This window comes from Phaethon aethereus (genome assembly GCF_964289735.1).
Source record: "Phaethon aethereus genome assembly, chromosome: 1".
Classification (NCBI taxonomy): Eukaryota; Metazoa; Chordata; class Aves; order Phaethontiformes; family Phaethontidae; genus Phaethon; species Phaethon aethereus.
The window spans coordinates 186,602-207,331 of record NC_138575.1 but is presented as its reverse complement, the minus strand read 5'-3'; the positions used below and the strand labels follow the sequence as shown (position 1 = coordinate 207,331).

Below are 20,730 nucleotides of genomic sequence, written 5' to 3'. Positions count from 1 at the left end.
TGGAGATCGGTGACAAGCGGTGTCCCTCAGGGGTCCGTACTGGGATGAGTAATCTTTCATATCGTCATCAAAGACATAGACAGTGGGGTCGAGGGCACCCTCAGCAAGTTTGCAGATGACACCAAGCTGAGTGGTACAGTTGACATGTCTGAGGGATGGAATGCCATCCAGAGGGGCCTGGACAGGCTCATGAGGTTCAACAAGGCCAAGGGCAGAGTCCTGCACTGGGGTTGGGGCAACTGCCGGTATCAGCACAGGCTGGGGGATGAAGGGATGGACAGCAGCCCTGCCAAGAAGGACTTGGGGGTACTGGGGAATGAAAAGCTGGACATGAGCCAGCAATGCGCGCTCGTAGCCCAGAAGCCAACCATGTCCTGGGCTGCCCCAAAGCAGCGTGGCCAGTGGGGCAAGGGAGGGGATTCTGCCCCTCTGCTCTGCTCTGGGGAGACCACCCTGCAGGGCTGTGTCCAGCTCTGGAGTCCTCGGCACAGGAGAGACATGGACCTGTTGGAACGGGGCCAGAGGAGGCCACAAAAATGCTCCGAGGGCTGGAACAGCTCTGCTGTGAGGACAGGCTGAGAGAGTTGGGGTTGTTCAGCCTGGAGCAGAGAAGGCTCCAGGGAGACCTTATTGCAACCTTTCAGTGCTTAAAGGGGGATTATAGGAAAGATGGGGATGGATATTTTAGCAGGTCCTGTTGCGATAGGACAAGGCGTAATGGTTTTAAACTAAAAGAGGGCAGATTCCGACTAGATCTAAGGAAGACATTTTTGACAATGAGGGTGGTGAAACCCTGGCCCAGGTTGCCCAGAGCGGTGGTTGATTCCCCATCCCTGGAGACATCCCAGGTCAGGTTGGACGGGGCTCTGAGCAACCTGATCTAGTTGAAGACGTCCCTGCTCATTGCAGGGGGGTTGGACTGGATGGCCTTTAAAGGTCCTTTCCAACCCAAAGATTCTATGATTCTGTGATATCCTCATAGCAAGTGGATAAGCTATGGATTAGTTAAGTGTACAGTGAAGTGGACTGGCCAGATCCAGAGGGTTGTGACCAGTGGTGCAATGTCCAGATGGTGGCCAGTCACTAGTGGAATACCTCATGGGTCAATAGTGGGCCAATATTGTTCAAGATCTTAATTAATAACTTGGATGAGACAAAGCACACCATCAGCAAATTTGCAGATGACTCAAAACTGGGAGGAGTGGCTGATACAGCAGATGGATGTGCTGCCATCCAGAGAGGAGATATGAGCTGGAATCTCATGAAATTCAACCAAGGGAATGCAAAGTCCTGCACTTGCGGAAGAATAACCTCATAGCACAAGTATACACTGTGTGTTTTCTGGCCACAGAGAAGCTCTGCCAAGAAGGACCTGGGGGTTCTGGTTGACACCAAGTTCACCATACGCATGCAACGTGCCTTTGTGGCAAAGAAATCAAACAATATCCTGGGCTGTGTTGGGGTGTTGCCAGGAGGGAGGTGATCCTTCCTCTCTACTCAGCACTGGTGAGACCACACGTGGAGTGCTGTGTCCAGTTCTTGGCTCCCCTGTACAAGGAAGACATGGACATACTGGAGAGAGTCCACCAAAGGGCCATTCTGATGATTGACTGAAACATGCCTCATATGAGGAGAGGCTGAGAGAGCTGGGACTGTTTAGCCTACAGAAGGGAAGGCTTAGGGGAGACCACATCAATGTGTATCAGTATCTCGTGGGAGGGAACGAAGAGGGATCTAGATTCTTCTCAGTTCTGTCCAGTGATAGGACAAGAGGCAACTGTCACAAATTAAAAAACATGAAATGTTGTGAGGGTCACTGAGAGAGGTTTGTGGAGTTTCCATCCTTGGACATATTTGAAATCCGACTGGTCATGGTCCTGGGCAACCTGCTGTAGCTGATCCTGCTTGAGCGGGGGGATTGGACCAGACGACCTCCAGAGGGCCCCTTCCAGCCTCAATCACCTCGTGATTCTGTGACAGTTCCTCACAGCACACTTGGCCAGCATTTCCTTCTTGTACAAGCTGAGCCAGCCACTCCCTGACTGCTGGTGTCTCACATGCCCATGCAGCATCCCCCACCACACAAACCATCTTTGCCATCCCTGGCAGCCAGCCTACAGCCTAAGCATGCAGATGGAAAGAAGCAGACATGGCCTATGGAAAATAATGTCAGGAACAGAACCAAAGAGAGCCTGTCATAAGACTCCAGCTGGCATGTGAGGGGTGGTACTGGGCTGCAGAGGGACATCCCAGATCCATCTGCCACCTGGAAGCTGTGGGATGCCTGCCCAGAACCGCCCCCAGCCCAGGAACACCAAAGCCTTCTGTTGGGGGCAATCCCCTGCTGTATCTCCTCACACTGGGACGGCAGGGCCTTGGTATGGGACCAGGTCTCCCCATGTCAGCAAGCAGCAGTGATTCTGACCCTTCTCCTGTAAAGGAGACAGACTCTCTCTTGCACTTCAGCCCCCTTTCTATGCCCCCTGACAATAGCCCCTCCATGCCTGCACCTCCCTGGTGTGATCCTGCATCCCTGCTGCTCAGGCAGCCATTGTCCACATGCCCTGGTCCTGCACGCCAGGATATGGCTGCATGTGCTGCTGGCACATTGGTTCCTATCCTGCGGACACCCTAAACTTCACACTTATCTCCAGGGCCTGGCCCCACAGGGACAGAGACCTTTGCTTGCTAATAGCTCTGCCTATCGTCTCTGGGTTGTTACAATGCTCTGTATAACCAACGTACCAAGACAAAACATATGAGCTCTCCAAACATCCAGAACTAGCCAATGCCCCTGGGACCCCATTTCACAGCACTGACCCTTCTGCTAGTTGTAGCACCTTGAACATTACCCCAGCCTACAAACACCCCTGCATGCTATCCACCGCCCCACAGCATCCTCTCCTTGCTGCTCTGCCCGACCAGCAAAAGACCCCTAAACCCACGGTGACAAGCTGCTGCAAGCACAAAGCAGAGACCAGGCTGCTATGCAAGCAGTTTGGTAGCGTTTGCTTGAGAAATGTGTCCCTCCATGGAGCTGCAATCAACTTCAGAACAGAACCACACATGCCACGGCTTGGGGTGAAGGGTCCAGAGCCTGCCCTTGGTGGAGCAGCTGCCCTGCAGCCACCCTGCACACACCCACACTCCCCTGGGCCCTGCAGCTCTGCCCTGCAGACCCTTGTCCTTATGGTTTGCAGCCCTCATACTCCTGGGTGAGCTTTTCCCTGTGACTCTTGGCCCTTCTCAGCCCTCCACACAAACCGGCCCTCAGGAGCACACTCTTCCCCTCAGCGCCAAGTGGCATCCTGGAAATGCCACCTGTGTCATCAGTGCAGCATGGGTGAGACCCAGCTACCAGGGGGGCAGCACAGCTGCCTCAGAGGAAGCTTTGTGCAGAGGGAGGCACAGGCAGGTGGTGCGGCAGCTCTGCCAGGGGGCGGCAGCAGCCTCAGCACAGCGCTGCTCTGGCTGCCGGGCCCAGCTCCCAGCCTCGGTGGGTAGAGGATGTGGCAAATCCAAGAATGCTGCTCCCCAGGGGAAAACACCCGAGCTCTGGGGTTGTTCCCCTGCACGTGTGGAATGGGTACTCTGCCCTCACCCCATCAACCCCAAGGTAGTCCTCCCCATTCTTCTATGCCTGCCACCTCCTCCCACTGCAAGCTCCCTCCTCTCCCACCCCTCCTCTGCCTTCTCCGTAGCAGCCACACAACCTGGGAAGCAGAATTATTGAACCCGGGGTGTCCAGTGCTCCTTTGGCGGTCACGCTGCCCTGGAGAGGTGGGGGAGCCGGCAGACAGCTCCTGTAGGCAGCCCGTGCCTCTGCCGTGCCCTCAGACCTGTGCTCCCGCAGCCCCTCCAGACCAAACCTGTGGGGCGCGGACCGAGCTGCCGGCAGGTCCGCGGGCCCGGAGCTGGCCAAGCGGCGAAGCGGCGGCCCGGGATCGCCGCCTGGACCTCGCCGCTCCCGCGAGCGCTGCGGCCTCTCCTGGGGCCCCGGGCCGCGGCCGGCCCAGCAGTCGCGACCCGCGTCGGCCGCTCCCCGCCCGGACGCCCCTCCGCACGCCCGGCCCGCGGCCACGGGGGCGGCCCCAGCGCGGCGGCTCGGCAAGCCCCGGGACAGCCCGCCCCACCGGAGCTTGCGGGGGCAGATGCCGGGGCCCCCGGCGACGGGCGGCGGCGTCTCCTGGCGGCGGCGGCGGGGAACGGCACGGGGGGCCGGGGGCGGAGGAGGCTGCACGCGGAGACACCGGCACGCTGACCGGACACTGACACACACGCACGCACACGCCCTGTACACCACACGCACACACAGGCGCAGCAGTACACGCACACGCATACACTCGGACTGCACACCAATATACTCAACACACACACGCTGGCTGCACGCAACACATTCGCACACACTCTGAGTACGTACCAACACACACAGACTGCACGCCAACACACATGCATGCACACACACAGACTACAGACAAACACTCCACACCAACATACACTAACATGCACCACCGAGTAATGCGCATACAGTGCACTCGCACATCATGCACAGAGAGCAGAAGGGATGCACACTCAACATGCACACACTCAAACAAACTGTATGCACGCACAGCTGCCAGCATACACACAAAATGCCTCTACACACTGCACACACTCTACCCTGTGAACATATACATATGGTGTGCACACTCACAGGCTCATCTATACCACACTGCATGTGTAATCCACAGTGTATGTGCATAGGTGTAGATTGCACCTAGACACTAAGCGCAGCCACATACAGAGCACACATAGTGCATGCACACGCAGATTACACCACACGCACAAAGATTCCCACATGCATACGCCCAGGCGCATGCATACATAAAATGCGCACCACGTGGGAACGATGGACTCATCCCACTCAAACATCACTGCTTGTGTGCTGCGGCTGTAACCAGATTGGCTCTTCGACACCCAAACATGTGCATTACTGCCTGTGGTAGTTATGTTCTCTGGGGTATGTTTTTTGGAAAGGACCTGGTGGAAAACGGCTGCAGAGAGCAGGGTGGCAGTGAACTTCCCAAAGAGGCTGTGATGCCCCACTTGCTTTTGTCCTGCTCGCTGTTAGCAGGCAGTGCTCGGAGCCAGGCGCTGCTGCCTGCCACAGGGCCTGCACGCCCTCATCCTGCAAGCAGAGCATGCAGCGGGGGTCTGTCGGGGGTGTCCGATCCCAGCTTCTGCCTCCCTTCCTGCTTGGAACCCCCCATGTTGTCCTGCCCCTCCCTGAGAGTGCCTGGAACCAGCGACTCTGTGACATCAGGCACCACCACGAGGTGCCAAGGCCACCGCGGGCAGCGCGAGTACTGTGGACGCTACGTCGGCTGCTGCACTGGTGGTGACGAGCCCTCGGTTCTTGCAGCTGCCACGTGTCGCTGGCAGCGATGAATTTGCTCCCCGTCCTTGTCCTGCTGGCCGTGTGCTGGCCTGTGCACGGCACGTGGGACAACTGTGGGTAAGTGGCCCAAGACCCTGGGAGGGAGCTTGGGCAATCCTTATGGGGTTCACTGGAGGGTGCCCGCTTGTCCCCCGTGGCCACACTACAGCCTCCCAAACCCCAATGTGGGAGCCTCCGTTCCTTGGCAGCACCCACGCTGCTGGCACGTCTCGTCTATGGGGCTACAGCAGAAACTGGGGCGGAGGGATGCACGCCCCACGGGGTTCCCTGGCCCTGCTGTCCATACGACGCCTTGTGGGGAGGGAAGACGGCTGTCCTTCAGCCTGGACAGCAGCAAGCCATCAAGCAGGACAGTAATGACTTTCTGGTTATAGAGGGACCTGTGGGCTTCGGCCCATGGCTTCTTACTACGGCATGTCGCGCGTCGTGGGTGGCAGAGATGCCCTGACAGGGGCCTGGCCCTGGATCGTCAGCATCCAGGATCCCTGGAAAGTAGGCACAGGACATGTATGCGGAGGGTCCCTCATCAGCCCACAGTGGGTCGTCACAGCAGCCCACTGCTTCATCGAGGCCAGGTAAGGAGGACCAGGGAATGGGGATATCCCCACAAAACTAGCAGGTGCCCTGTCCACAGCACCACGTGCTACTCCCATCCCGTTCCCTTGCAGCACACCCAGTGCCTGGGCTCACACAAGCCCAGCCAAGACACTGCTCAGGAGAAGGCTGGGCTCATGCCACTGCTTCCTAGCAGCCTCCAGCCTGATGTTCCTTGAGCCTAAGGCACGCTAGGGCAGTCGCACCCTCCGTAGCGCTGCTGTCCTCTGTCCCTTGTGAAGCAGAAGGCAGGGAACTGCTGGGCTGCTGCAGCACATGGCTCCACTCTCTCATCTGCCTTCCAGGCACATCACGATGTGGCGTGTGGTGATTGGGGCCACCCAGTTGACTCAGCTGGGCCCCGAGGCCCAAGTGCGCGCTATTAAGTGGCTACTGGTTCACGAACGCTATAGTAATATCTCGGAGAGGAACGACATTGCGTTGATGGAATTGGACCAGCCTGTCCAGTGCAGCTACTACATACAGCTTGCCTGTGTGCCCGACACCTCGCTGAGAGTGTCAGAGCTGAGAACCTGCTACGTCAGTGGTTGGGGTTCCATGACTGCCAGATGTGAGTTCCCAAAAAGTACCTGTGTCCCGAGTGCAAGCTTGGCATGCTGGGGAGTTGGGCTGGGCTTCCTGAGAGCAGAGCGAAAGCCAGAGTCAGGCTGTGGGGACGTATGCCTATAGGGAGATGGGCCTGACCCATTACCCGAAGCAAGACAGAAGGGAAACACCGGTACAGTGCCTTCAAGATGCAAAGCCAAGCCCTAGGGAAGGGTCCACCGAGACGGGGGAGGAGAACTGGCAACGAGCTGCTGGGTGTTGATTCCTTTCTGTGCTCACAGCTGGAGGATCAACTGATGTCCTGCAGGAGGCCAAGGTCCCCCTCATTGATGTCAACCTCTGTAACAGCAGCCGGTGGTATAGGGGAGCCATCCACACCCACAACTTGTGCGCTGGCTATCCGCAGGGTGGCATCGACACCTGCCAGGTAGGAGCGTGCTGCAGGTCAACCCCCAGCACAACAGGCAGCCCTGTCACAACCACACAAACACCCCTGCGCGCGCTTTGCCTGGCAAGTCACCCTGCCACTGCTGGGTGCCCACCACTGTTGGGGCTCACCTTCCCCTGCCCATCTGCAGTTCCTTGCCCAGTGCTCCCTTGTCCCAGAGGCCTGGGACTCTGCCCAGAAAGTCCATCCAGTGCTCTTAGCAGCCCATAGGTCCAGCTTCCAATCCTGGAACACCCCTCTGCCACACATCCAAGATGCCTGTGCAGAGATGAGAGCGAGCCCTACCTTACAGGCCCACCACCTCCTCCCAGACAAGGTTCTGTAGGCTCCAGCACCTGAGCGGAGCCTTTCTGTGCAGTGTATACTGCTCTGGCAGGTGCTGTGAGAGAGAAGGAGCCAGCCATACTGCTGACACAGGCCACCCAACACCCCCTCAATCCTCTCTCCTCTGCTGCAGGGTGACAGCGGTGGTCCTCTTGTGTGCAAAGATAACAATGCTGACTACTTCTGGCTTGTTGGAGTGACCAGCTGGGGGAAAGGCTGTGCGAGAGCAAAACGGCCCGAGTCTACACCTTTTACAATTGGATCCTAGTACAGATGGGTCTGCGCCCAGCAGTAAGGGCTACCCCAACATCACGAGCATGGAGTCATTTTCTCACCGCGTCAACATCCTCTCAGAGGCCAAGGCCAAGGCCAAGACCAACACAGACGGGCACGTTCGGCTCCTGCCCATTTCCACTCCAGAAGCTGGTGGAATTTTTTAATCTGCTGCAGGAGCTCCTGCAGGTCCTAAGAGGAAAAAAGGCTTGAGCAGCAGGACGAACAGGATCCAGTGCAGGCTCCAGTTTACCGTGACCATTTATTTGTGGGGCAATGCCTCCTGATCCACAGGCAGCCTCCGTGCCTAAGGCCTGCTCTGTCCTGCCTACTCTCCTCAGGGTGCATGCCTATGCTGAAGTTGACTTAGTTCTTGGAATATAGTTGCCACAGTGTTCACAGCTAACCGTTCTTCAGTCCATTTCAGTCTCCTGTGCAAGGCAAGCACTTCCATGCCCGGCACCTGCAAAATGAGGCTGCAGGCAGACGAGTAGGGCACAAAGGGAAAGAGTCACTCAAAAGGGCTGAAACCTTGCCTGGTCAGAGAGGAGGGTGCTCGGAGCCACGATGGGATGGAGAAGACTGGCACATTGAGGCAAGAATGAGGCTAGGAAAACATGATGTGACATGCAGACAACTTTGGGGGTTTCAGCACCTGAAACAGCAAATCTGTTCACAGTTGTAGCAAACCTGGGAGCAAGGGGGGAAACATAGCCAGGCTAGGTCTCTTGTTTGGGAAGCAGACGAGGGCAGCGAAAGGGAGGAGTCAGGGAAGGTGAGTGGGATGTACAAGCATGGAAAATGGAGAGAAGCCGGGATCAAGGAGTCGTCACACACAAGCAAACTGCTGGCTGCTTTGCTTGTTTGACCGAGCCCTGCACCTTGTCACCACAGCCTGTTCCCACCGTCTTTCTGAGAGCGATTCCAAATCCTTTTCCGTGTGGCCCCACTCTGTACCCTGTGCCGGGGTGGGCCCAGAGGCCTGGCTGCTAGCAATGTCAGAAGGCAACACAGGTCATAGGGACCCAGCAGCTGGAGACACCGAGGGTCTGGGGCCAGCTACTGGTGGGAGTGCTGTGAACTTCACTAGTGAACTTCTCTAGTGGACTAGCTCACAATACAGATCTGGAAAGCCCCAAGGTCTGTGCCAGTTCCTGGGTAAGCAGCTTGACATCCAGCCACGGATTTTAGTTGAACTTGATTCCCATGCTAATATTAAAGGGACCCATGAGCATCCTGTGCTTGCGAATCTAGGGAGTGATGTTTGCGTACGGTTCACCACTCAACATCAGTCCTGATCAGCTGGAGAGGAAGACAAGGACTGGGTTGTGCTTTTTGTGTTAAGCGGGTGCTGGTAAGGGTACTGCTCTATCTGTGTTAATCTGTTCTGCCATTCACGCCAGTGACATAAGTGTGCATGTTCTTGAATGCGACCTGGCGCTTCTGAAGACAAACTAAGTCTCTTGTACCTGCACATGGGAACAGCAGTCACGTCTATGGGACTGAGACGGGAGAAACCTCGTGGGAGTGAGAGTCCTCCCGATTCGGATCCGGCTCTTCTGCAAGGAGAAATTCTCTGGGAGGAACATGGGCTGGATACAGCGTGCACAGAGCACACACACACACGCATGCACACGCACGCACACACAGCATGCACAGAGTGCAAAAATACTGTGTGCACACACAATGCATTCACACACAGGCTGCATGGAGACACAGATGGGGTACAAACAGAAGGTGCAGTGCACACCCGGAGTGTGTGCACACCCACACTCCAAAACACTCGTGTTGAACACAGAGCGCAATGCACACGGCGTGCATGCATATGCATACCTGGCCGGCATGCGCATGCACACACGCACACACAGAGTGTGCATGCACATGCAAAACTTACACACACAGGCAGTGCACGCGCACCATACAGTATGCGTGGATGCAGAACGCACCCGCACCCCGCATGCATGCACACAGCATGCACTCACGCATCTGCCCACATGCACGCTCACAGCATACAGCCCATGATGCATGCACACGTAGAATGCACCTCCTGCAGGTGCACATGCAAACTCACTCGTCCATGCACACATGCAGGCATACACACCTGCACACATAAGTGTGCGCACACACAGAGGAGAGCGTTGCACCCACACAAACATATAGCCTGCTAGCAGCCCACATGCTCACGAGCCGCTCACGTGGACACAGCACATCACACCCACCCCTGCTCGTTCCCACCTGTGCCTGGCCCGCACATGTCTTCCAGCAGGTGCTCCCACAGCACTGCAGCAGTCACTTGGGCCTCTCCTTCCACGCTCAGGTCCGCAGACACTGTTCGTCCGCGGTCCTACCTGTGCCCACTGGCGCCTGTGCAGGTTGAGGCAGTCATGCCATGCCTTGCTCGGTTCCCTGCAGCCGAGTTACCTGCACACAGCGCCACACATGGCCCCACAGCTCCTGCCCTGTTGCTTGTCTGGTCTCTGAAACTCTGTCCCCATGCCGTGACCCGCCCCCCCCCGAGCTCAGAGCCCCAGCTGTTCTCCGCTCGCTGCCCAGCAAGCACTGCCATGCCCTATGTGCAAAGTGGGCACCGTCAATTATGCAGCAGTTCCGCCTCCTGCTGCAGCACCAGCCTCCCCGCTCTGCCTCTTGGCCCTGAAGAATTGACGGCAGTGAGCAGAGCAGCAGCCCCAGCATCCTTGTTGTGCAGGGGCCAGGCCGTTAGGAGGCATGGGGCCAGACACGCAGGAAGGCCACGGGCTACAGGGTCAGTCTGAACTGTGGAGGACCGGGAGCAATGGAAAGCAGAGCTCACCGGCACGTTAGAAAGTGGTTGCAAAAGTGGGATGGGGCTTAAGAAATGCTGACTCGTAATAACAGGAAAAGCCAGAACAGACGGATCCCACAGGCGCGCCTACACGAGAACACCCAGACGAGCACATTGGCCTGCTTTGTCTTTGGGCTGGAAGTCCTCACCTCTGCCTGCTGTGTGGTTAATCCTAGACCACCACTGCTGTGCCTGTGCTTGTGCACCATCTCTGGTCTTGCCTTACTCTTATTTTGGATAAACTGAACAGGTGGAGGTCCTCAGGACATTCAACCTCAATTCCTTTCTGTGCCTGTCTTCTGCACTTTCTCCCGTTTTCAAAAACAGATGGAGCAATAGGGTACAGCCTTCTGGGGTGCAGAACCTCCCCTTTACCTCCTCATTCTCCTTATCACTCCCCTCTACCACACAATTGCTGTTGCTCGTTGCGCTGTCCCTTCCTTGCTCTGATTACAAGTTGTTGATCGGCAGGATACGGGCTTCTGTGTTCTGGCACAACCAGCAGTCCTTGAGCCTGAACGTGAAACTCTGTCACTGGTGTGTGAAACCATACTTTGCTGGAAAAGCGCCCAGGCTCCCACAGGGCCCAGTCCACCTCAAACAATGCCACACTCTCTGCCTGTCCCAGGGGAATTCGCACCCTGCGCGCATCTGAGAAAAGCGGCTTCATCTGCTCTTCAGAAGGTGGGAAGCCGGGAGCAGCGGCTCAGGCCGCCCAATGCCACCGGAGGGGACATCCGCCCACCACCACACGCCGAGGTGCCCATCTGCTCCCCAGCACAGCCTCACGGTGTCCTGGCCTCAGCGCCGGTGCAGCTGGGAGCAGGCCAGGATGCCAGCGGCCATGAGGCGTTTTCCCACAGAGACCAGGGGCTGGACACGCAGCTGCATCCGCAGCCCCCAAACCTGGGCAACGCGGAGGGCGGTTCTGTGGGAAACCCCTGTTGTTAATAAACCACCCTCGCCCTCGGGGGCAGGCCCGGGTCCCAGGAGGCCGCCTGCAGCACGCACGGCGGTCCGGGCAGCGGCTGCGAGGAACCGACATGGCCGCGAGGGGCGAGCCGGCACGTTCCAGTGCCGTCCCGCGGCGAACTACAATTCCCGGCGTTCCCCGCGGCGGTGCTGGGGCACGCGGCTGCCCGCGCGGGTCAGGCGGTCGCCGCCGGCGGCCTGGCGCAGCGCGGCTCGGTTCCACCCATCGCGGAGCTGCCTACCCCGGTCGGCTGCTGCCGTGACGGGGCTGCCGGTCCTGCGGAGGCGCTGCCGCGAGCGGAGCGCGGAGCGGAGCGCGGGAGGGCAGCGCTGTACCCCGTGCTGAGCGCGCGTATCGGCGGGCCGCGGGGCCTTCCCGGGCGGCAGCGCCATGGGGCCCCGGGGCCGGGGCGTGCCGTGGGCCCTGGTGCTGCTGGGCTTGCGCGGAGCGGCCGGCGTCCCCCCCAGCTTCGTCCTGTTGCTGGCGGACGACTTGGGCTTCGGCGACCTGGGGAGCTACGGGCACCCTTCTTCCGCCACGCCCACCCTGGACCGGATGGCTTCACGCGGGCTGCGGTTCACCAACTTCTACAGCAGCTCCCCAGTGTGCAGCCCATCCCGGTATGTCCCCCGCTGCTCCTGCCCCGCTGGCTGGTGACTGCTGCAGGGCGCTGGGGCCGGGCGGGAGGAAGCATCAAGACAGGGTTTGGTACCCAGTTAGGGAGCTGCAGTGCTGTGAGGAGCGGGAGGTTCATAAACCTGCTGCGTCCCAGGAGGCCCAAAGGTGTGGCTGCGCCGTGAGGGAACCGATCGAATGTCCCAGCAGATGGGGGAGGTGGCAGCGGCAGCCGTGAGGCTGGGAAGCCAAGCTGGCAGGTCCTGAGGAACGGGGCACCCTCTGTGGAGGGTGAGCACCGCACCCTGCGCTGCGTCCAGTGTGATGCTTGTCTCCTCTCTCTCTTTCAACTCTCACCTGTAGGGCAGCCCTGCTGACTGGCCGGTTCCAGATGCGCTCTGGGGTTTACCCTGGTGTGTTCAACCCAGACTCGCGGGGAGGCCTGCCGCTGTCTGAGATCACCGTTGCAGAGGTGCTGAAGGCTGAGGGCTATGCCACAGCCATGGTTGGCAAGTGGCACCTTGGCCTGGGGATTAATGGCTCCTTCCTGCCCATCCACCAGGGCTTTGACCACTTTTTGGGGTTGCCCTACTCCCATGACCAGGTGAGAAGCCTGTCAAGCCCTGAAGGGTGTCCCGGGGCTGGCTGGGGAGAGTGCCTGAAAGATGAAGCTTGCCTGAGAGCACGTAAGCTGGGTTAGGGTTAGGCCTGGCCAAATGGGTGTGGGTGGCTGCAGGCCAGGAAGTATGGGTGCTGGTGGGGAAAGCCCATCTCTGAGGTACTCATATGATAGGGCAGTTTGGCAGAACGTGGGTGGCAGTTGTGCGTGGGGCCTTTGTCAAGGGAGGGAGGGTCAGCTGCTAGGGCTACAAAGGAACATCTGAATTGCTGCCAGGAGAAAATGATGTTGGGGGCAGCATGGTCCTTGGACAGTTCTAGGGTAGGCACCGACCCCTGGCTTTCGGGGAGTGGCTGCCCAAAGGGTGCCCTGTGGGATCTGGTGGTGGGCTGCTGTGAGACTCTTTGCTCCCCTACCCTCCCTCTCCTGCAACACAGGTAAAAGACAAAGTGTTATTTGTTCTCTCCAGGGCCCCTGCCAGAACCTCACCTGCTTCCCACCTGACATCAAGTGTTTTGGGACTTGTGACCAAGGCTTAGTGCCAGTCCCGCTGCTCTGGAACCAGAGCATCGTGCAGCAGCCGGTCTCCTTCCCTGATCTGGTGCCACTCTACAACAAATTCTCCCGGGACTTCATCGCTGACTGTGCCCGGCGAGGCCTCCCCTTCCTGCTCTACTATGCCTCCCACGTAGGAGAGGGGCAGGGCTGCGCTGGGCCCAAGGGTGGGGAGGGGAGCCTTTGTCCTGTGGGGCAGCAGGGAAGCGTCTCAGCTCCTGCAGCCCCAGGACTGCGCTAAGCAGTCAATACCTGCCGCTGGATGACCTGGGGTTGCTGTTCCCACGCCCAGGTCTTGTGGCAACACCGTGCTGATAATGTTCTTGGGCTGCTTCTTTCTGGAGCTTTGCCCACTTCTCTGGGCCAGGAGTCCGCCTGGGAAAACTTCCCACTCTGAGTCTCCACATCCTCTCCTGGGGCTCAGCTCCTTTGTGCCATTTCTGAGAGATGTTTCTGAAGCTTGGGGACAAGCCTCCTCTCATCTCATGGGTATTGTCACGTATCTCCACGTCCTAGCTGGGGTGCTCACTGTCCCCCGGTGAACTGGGAGCCAGATGCAGCTCTGGGGGAGTTTGCATAGCAGTCTTCTCTGCCCTTTCTCCAGCATACACACTACCCGCAATTTGCAAGCCAGGAGTATGCAGGGCAGTCGCGGCGTGGGCCGTTTGGTGATGCGCTCTTGGAGTTTGATGGCTCGGTGGGACAGCTGCTGCAGGCACTGCATGAAAATGGTCTTGCAAACACGACCCTGGTGTTTTTCACTTCTGACAATGGGTGAGTGGGCTTCAGCAGGGGGGACTTCATCACTGATAAGGTGCTGCTGCCGTGGTATGGGGAACTGGAGTGAGGCACTGGTCGGCTGGGGCAAAAGGGACATGGTGAGGCATTGCCAGGTGAGACCCCAGTGACCTGAAGCGAGGCAAGAGGTAGATGCTGCTCTGGAGAGGATCCGGTGCATGATCTGCTTCTTGTTGCTGTGACTCAGCTGTGCCCCTCCTCGTGGGCAGAAACCTCACAGGGTTCGGGCCAGGAGTGTGCTGCAGCCCAGGTATACTCCGATTCCCTTTGTGTGTGAGTGGCATTGGTCTCTGGTGCCCTGCTTAGGCGTCTTGCACACCTTGGCTCCTTCAGGTGCCCATGCGTCCTGCCTCACAAGTCTGAGAAGGATGGCAGTGTCACTTGCTGGCACCATGCCTCTCTTGTCATGGCCCCGTTGGCAGCATTGGGGAAGGGGTAGCGTGAACCTGTGAAACTGCTGGTAGGTGGTTCTTCTCTCTCACAGCCCCTCCACCATGCGGATGGCACGTGGGGGCAGCTCTGGCCTTCTGAAGTGTGGGAAGGGCACAACATACGAAGGTGGCGTGCGGGAACCAGCAGTGGCTTATTGGCCAGGCCGTATTGCTCCAGGTGAGACTTGGCACTGCTTGTGCCTTTTGCGTGCTGATGCCAGCCAAGGCAGGGGTGTCATGGCAGCTCAGCTGCCCGGGGACAAGGAGAGGATGGGAGAGAAGTGAGGATGGCAGGGACGGGAGTTGTACCAGGTGCTTCAGCCTCTCCTTGTGCCTTGCTGTGATGGGTGACAGGAGTGACGCATGAGCTGGCAAGCACCCTGGACATCCTGCCAACCCTGACTACGCTGGCTGGAGCAGCTCTTCCCAAAGTTGCCCTGGATGGATATGACCTGAGTCCAGTGTTGTTTGGGTCAGGGAAGGTGAGTCCTGCGGGCTGGTTCAGCTGGCATTGTGCATGAAGGCTGGTTGTGGGGCTGGAGCTTCGTGCCTGAAGAGTAGAAGCAGCTGGGGGTCAGGGGAGATCCATGAGCTGGGACCTTTTGTGTAGCCTGGGTCATGCCGTGGAGTTCCTGGACTTCCCCAGGCTCCTCAGCTCTAACACGCACAGCATGTTGCCAAGCCAGACCCCCCCATGGCTGCAGGGGATGGACAGAGCCCCCGTAGCTTTGAGTAGGGAGCAGACAGGATGCTGCTGCTCGTCAGCTTCCCCCCGCTCTGGCCATGTTCTGGCTGTAGTATCAGGGCTACTGTGTGACTCCCTGGAGTCTCTGCCTGGTCCTGTTCCAGGCTGTTCTTCAGCCTTGTGTCTGCAGGGGTGAGTTTAGCTCTGCTGCTTCCCACAGAGTCCCCGACAGACGATGTTCTTCTACCCGCCATCCCCTGATCCGCTGCACGGCCCCTTCGCTGTCAGGCTTGGGAAGCACAAGGCCCATTACTTCACGCAAGGTTAGTGCTGCCTCCTCACTTCTGCATGGGCAGCTTTGTGAAGTCCCGTATGGTTGTGCTGTCCAGAGCTCAAAGAGGAAAAAACTGAGCTACATCTGGGGGTTTCTTTTGCAGGTTCGTTTCACAGCGATACAACCCCAGACCAGGCCTGCCACGGGCTGACCCCGCTGACCCCTCACTTGCCCCCACTGCTCTTTGACCTGGAGTCAGACCCAGCCGAGAACTATGATCTGCTGCAGAGCGGTGCAGGGCCGGAGGTTCTGCAAGTCCTGAAGGAGATCAAACTGCAGAAAGTGCTTTTTGAACAGCGCATGGAGTTTGGGGAAAGCCAGATCAGGAAGGGCAGGGATCCTGCCCTGCAGCCCTGCTGCATACCAGACTGCACTCCTAAGCCTTCCTGCTGCCACTGCTCCTAGCCTCTTGCTGCTCCATGCGCTTCCGTTGGTCCACACCAGAACCCTGGCCCAAACCCACTGGGTCCCCCTGCCCCCAACTAACCAAGCTCAGCCTCAGAGCTACCCTGCAGCATTGGCTCAGTGACGCCTCTGACTAACGAGTGCTGGGGTAGCAAACTGTGGGTTGGGAGGATTACCAGCCCTGCTAGGAGTGCAGGTCAGTGGGCCTTGTGCTCTGTGTTGGACGTTCAAGCTGAGGCCACCTGACAGAAACCCGTACTTGTTCAGAGAGGGACCATGATGCAGCATCATCTCGAGAGCCACAACAGTTCCTTTCAAACCGTGATTGCTTGCCAGGGGCCAAGAGCAGAGCAAGAGGAGGATGGGATGGATGGTCCTGGCAGCTTCAGAGGCAGGACCGTGTGCAGCTCAAGCAGAGGCAACGTGCCTAGGTGGGAAAGGGTATCCATGCTCAGGGTGTGCGTGCTTGAGCACCTCCAAGTCCTTCGTGACTCCAGGAGGTGGAGAGGTGGCCAGTGGTCGGCAGGCCTGGTCCTCTTGTAAAGTCTGTGGATGCTAGGACTGATGAGTCAGGTGGGCTGCAACCATATGCCATCCACATGACTGTTGGGGTCTCTCCCCTCCCGCTCGTGAGCTAGTCCAGCTTCAAGTTCACTAGTAAAGTTCGCAGCACTCCCACCAGTAGCTGGCCCCAGACCCTCGGTGTCTCCAGCTGCTGGGTCCCTATGACCTGTGTTGCCTTCTGACATTGCTAGCAGCCAGGCCTCTGGGCCCACCCCGGCACAGGGTACTGAGTGGGGCCACACGGAAAAGGATTTGGAATCGCTCTCAGAAAGACAGTAGGAACGGGCTGTGGTGACAAGGTGCAGGGCTCGGTCAAACAAGCAAAGCAGCCAGCAGTTTGCTTGTGTGTGACGACTCCTTGATCCCCGCTTCTCTCCATTTTCCATGCTTGTACATCCCCCTCACCTTCCTTGACTCCTTGCTTTCGCTGCCCTCGTCTGCTTCCCAAACAAGAGACCTAGCCTGGCTATGTTTCCCCCCTTGCTCCCAGGTTTGCCACATCTGTGAACAGATTTGCTGTTTCGGGTGCTGTTAGCTAGGTCACCTTGGACTTCTGTGGCATTACTCTTTGTGCAGGAAGGTTGACCCTGCTTGGGTACGTCTGGCTTATTTGGCTTGCACATCACTGCTTGTGTGCTGCGGCTGTAATCAGATTGGCTCTTCGACACCCAAACACGTGCATTACTGCCTGTGGTAGTTATGTTCTCTGGGGTATGTTTTTTGGGAAGGACCTGGTGGAAAACGGCTGCAGAGAGCCGGGTGGCAGTGAACTTCCCAAAGAGGCTGTGATGCCCCACTTGCTTTTGTCCTGCTCGCTGTTAGCAGGCAGTGCTCGGAGCCAGGCGCTGCTGCCTGCCACGGGGCCTACACGCCCTCATCCTGCAAGCAGAGCATGCAGCGGGGGTCTGTCGGGGGTGTCCGATCCCAGCTTCTGCCTCCCCTCCTGCTTGGAACCCCACATGTTGCCCTGCCGCTCCCTGAGAGTGCCCAGCGCCCGGAACCAGCGACTCTGTGACATCAGGCACCACGAGGTGCCAAGGCCACCGCGGGCAGCGCGAGTACTGTGGACGCTACGTCGGCTGCTGCACTGGTGGTGACGAGCCCTCGGTTCTTGCAGCTGCCACGTGTCGCTGGCAGCGATGAATTTGCTCCCCGTCCTTGTCCTGCTGGCCGTGTGCTGGCCTGTGCACGGCACGTGGGACAACTGTGGGTAAGTGGCCCAAGGCCCTGGGAGGGAGCTTGGGCAATTCTTATGGGGTTCACTGGAGGGTGCCCGCTTGTCCCCCGTGGCCACACTACAGCCTCCCAAACCCCAATGTGGGAGCCTCCGTTCCTTGGCAGCACCCACGCTGCTGGCACGTCTTGTCTACGGGGCTACAGCAGAAACGGGGGCGGAGGGATGCACGCCCCACGGGGTTCCCTGGCCCTGCTGTCCATACGACGCCTTGTGGGGAGGGAAGATGGCTGTCCTTCAGCCTGGACAGCAGCAAGCCATCAAGCAGGACAGTAATGACTTTCTGGTTATAGAGGGACCTGCGGGCTTCGGCCCATGGCTTCTTACTACGGCATGTCGCGCGTCGTGGGTGGCAGAGATGCCCTGACAGGGGCCTGGCCCTGGATCGTCAGCATCCAGGATCCCTGGAAAGTAGGCACAGGACATGTATGCGGAGGGTCCCTCATCAGCCCACAGTGGGTCGTCACAGCAGCCCACTGCTTCATCGAGGCCAGGTAAGGAGGACCAGGGAATGGGGATATCCCCACAACACTAGCAGGTGCCCTGTCCACAGCACCACGTGCTACTCCCATCCCGTTCCCTTGCAGCACACCCAGTGCCTGGGCTCACACGAGCCCAGCCAAGACACTGCTCAGGAGAAGGCTGGGCTCATGCCACTGCTTCCTAGCAGCCTCCAGCCTGATGTTCCTTGAGCCTAAGGCACACTAGGGCAGTCGCACCCTCCGTAGCGCTGCTGTCCTCTGTCCCTTGTGAAGCAGAAGGCAGGGAACTGCTGGGCTGCTGCAGCACATGGCTCCACTCCCTCTGACCCCTCTCTCATCTGCCTTCCAGGCACATCACGATGTGGCGTGTGGTGATTGGGGCCACCCAGTTGACTCAGCTGGGCCCCGAGGCCCAAGTGCGCACTATTAAGCGGCTACTGGTTCACGAACGCTATAGTAATATCTCGGAGAGGAACGACATTGCGTTGCTGGAATTGGACCAGCCTGTCCAGTGCAGCTACTACATACAGCTTGCCTGTGTGCCCGACACCTCGCTGAGAGTGTCAGAGCTGACAACCTGCTACGTCAGTGGTTGGGGTTCCACGACTGCCAGATGTGAGTTCCCAAAAAGTACCTGTGTCCCGAGTGCAAGCTTGGCATGCTGGGGAGTCGGGTTGGGCTTCCTGAGAGCAGAGCGAAAGCCAGAGTCAGGCTGTGGGGACGTATGCCTATAGGGAGATGGGCCTGACCCATTACCCGAAGCAAGACAGAAGGGAAACACCGGTACAGTGCCTTCAAGATGCAAAGCCAAGCCCTAGGGAAGGGTCCACCGAGACGGGGGAGGAGAACTGGCAACGAGCTGCTGGGTGTTGATTCCTTTCTGTGCTCACAGCTGGAGGATCAACTGATGTCCTGCAGGAGGCCAAGGTCCCCCTCATTGATGTCAACCTCTGTAACAGCAGCCGGTGGTATAGGGGAGCCATCCACACCCACAACTTGTGCGCTGGCTATCCGCAGGGTGGCATCGACACCTGCCAGGTAGGAGCGTGCTGCAGGTCAACCCCCAGCAGCACATGCAGCCCTGTCACAATCGCCCAAACACCCCTGCGCGCTCTTTGCCTGGCAAGTCACCCTGCCACTGCTGGGTGCCCACCACTGTTGGGGCTCACCTTCCCCTGCCCATCTGCAGTTCCTTGCCCAGTGCTCCCTTGTCCCAGAGGCCTGGGACTCTGCCCAGAAAGTCCATCCAGTGCTCTTAGCAGCCCATAGGTCCAGCTTCCAATCCTGGAACACCCCTCTGCCACACATCCAGGATGCCTGTGCAGAGATGAGAGCGAGCCCTACCTTACAGGCCCACCACCTCCTCCCAGACAAGGTTCTGTAGGCTCCAGCACCTGAGCGGAGCCTTTCTGTGCAGTGTATACTGCTCTGGCAGGTGCTGTGAGAGAGAAGGAGCCAGCCATACTGCTGACACAGGCCACCCAACACCCCCTCAATCCTCTCTCCTCTGCTGCAGGGTGACAGCGGTGGTCCTCTTGTGTGCAAAGATAACAATGCTGACTACTTCTGGCTTGTTGGAGTGACCAGCTGGGGGAAAGGCTGTGCGAGAGCAAAACGGCCTGGAGTCTATACCTCCACTCAGCACTTTTACGACTGGATCCTAGTACAGATGGGTCTGCGCCCAGCAGTAAGGGCTACCCCAACATCACGAGCATGGAGTCATTTTCTCACCGCGTCAACATCCTCTCAGAGGCCAAGGCCAAGGCCAAGGCCAAGACCAACACAGACGGGCACGTTCGGCTCCTGCCCATTTCCACTCCAGAAGCTGGTGGAATTTTTTAATCTGCTGCAGGAGCTCCTGCAGGTCCTAAGAGGAAAAAAGGCTTGAGCAGCAGGACGAACAGGATCCAGTGCAGGCTCCAGTTTACCGTGACCATTTATTTGTGGGGCAATGCCTCCTGATCCACAGGCAGCCTCCGTGCCTAAGGCCTGCTCTGTCCTGCCTACTCTCCTCAGGGTGCATGCCTATGCTCTAGTTGACTTAGTTCTTGGAATAAAGTTGCCACAGTGTTCACAGCTAACTGTTCTTCAGTCCATTTCAGTCTCCTGTGCAAGGCAAGCACTTCCATGCCCGGCACCTGCAAAATGAGGCTGCAGGCAGACGAGTAGGGCACAAAGGGAAAGAGTCACTCAAAAGGGCTGAAACCTTGCCTGGTCAGAGAGGAGGGTGCTCGGAGCCACGATGGGATGGAGAAGACTGGCACATTGAGGCAAGAATGAGGCTAGGAAAACATGATGTGACATGCAGACAACTTTGGGGGTTTCAGCACCCGGAACAGCAAATCTGTTCACAGATGTGGCAAACCTGGGAGCAAGGGGGGAAACATAGCCAGGCTAGGTCTCTTGTTTGGGAAGCAGACGAGGGCAGCGAAAGCAAGGAGTCAAGGAAGGTGAGGGGGATGTACAAGCATGGAAAATGGAGAGAAGCGGGGATCAAGGAGTCGTCACACACAAGCAAACTGCTGGCTGCTTTGCTTGTTTGACCGAGCCCTGCACCTTGTCACCACA

General features: G+C 58.3%; 3 protein-coding genes across 3 annotated transcripts; all 3 read left to right on the top strand.

Annotated features, from left to right (window-relative positions):
* Positions 1-5,833: 5,833 nt before the first annotated feature.
* On the top strand, positions 5,834-11,418 carry LOC309415799 (acrosin-like; the record flags this gene model as incomplete). Its single annotated transcript, XM_082013436.1, is given in 6 exon segments — positions 5,834-6,012; positions 6,337-6,602; positions 6,880-7,025; positions 7,504-7,606; positions 7,609-7,661; positions 11,149-11,418. Coding segments are annotated over 6 exon segments (1,017 nt in total).
* A 276-nt stretch (positions 11,419-11,694) lies between these two features.
* LOC309416712 (arylsulfatase A-like) lies at positions 11,695-15,901 on the top strand. The gene is made up of 8 exons (XM_082014069.1): positions 11,695-12,060; positions 12,419-12,659; positions 13,144-13,362; positions 13,834-14,003; positions 14,512-14,636; positions 14,813-14,940; positions 15,364-15,466; positions 15,581-15,901. The coding sequence occupies exons 1-8, from the start codon at positions 11,831-11,833 to the stop codon at positions 15,880-15,882; spliced, it is 1,518 nt and encodes a 505-aa protein (XP_081870195.1). The 5' UTR covers positions 11,695-11,830; the 3' UTR covers positions 15,883-15,901.
* Positions 15,902-17,913: 2,012 nt separating this feature from the next.
* LOC309415630 (acrosin-like) lies at positions 17,914-20,331 on the top strand (the record flags this gene model as incomplete). The annotated part of the gene is made up of 5 exons (XM_082013222.1): positions 17,914-18,174; positions 18,512-18,777; positions 19,055-19,200; positions 19,679-19,849; positions 20,278-20,331. Exons 1-5 carry the CDS (start codon positions 17,996-17,998, stop codon positions 20,329-20,331), a joined length of 816 nt encoding a protein of 271 aa, XP_081869348.1. The 5' UTR covers positions 17,914-17,995.
* Between the last annotated feature and the right edge of the window lie 399 nt (positions 20,332-20,730).

Bases quoted from the DNA above. Each gene is read 5' to 3' on its own strand.
- LOC309416712 (XM_082014069.1), top strand. From the start codon at position 11,831: ATGGGGCCCCGGGGCCGGGGCGTGCCGTGGGCCCTGGTGCTGCTGGGC. The intron at 13,363-13,833 runs GTAGGAGAGGGG...CCCTTTCTCCAG, and splicing joins TGCTCTACTATGCCTCCCAC to CATACACACTACCCGCAATT. The intron at 15,467-15,580 runs GTTAGTGCTGCC...TTTCTTTTGCAG, and splicing joins GGCCCATTACTTCACGCAAG to GTTCGTTTCACAGCGATACA.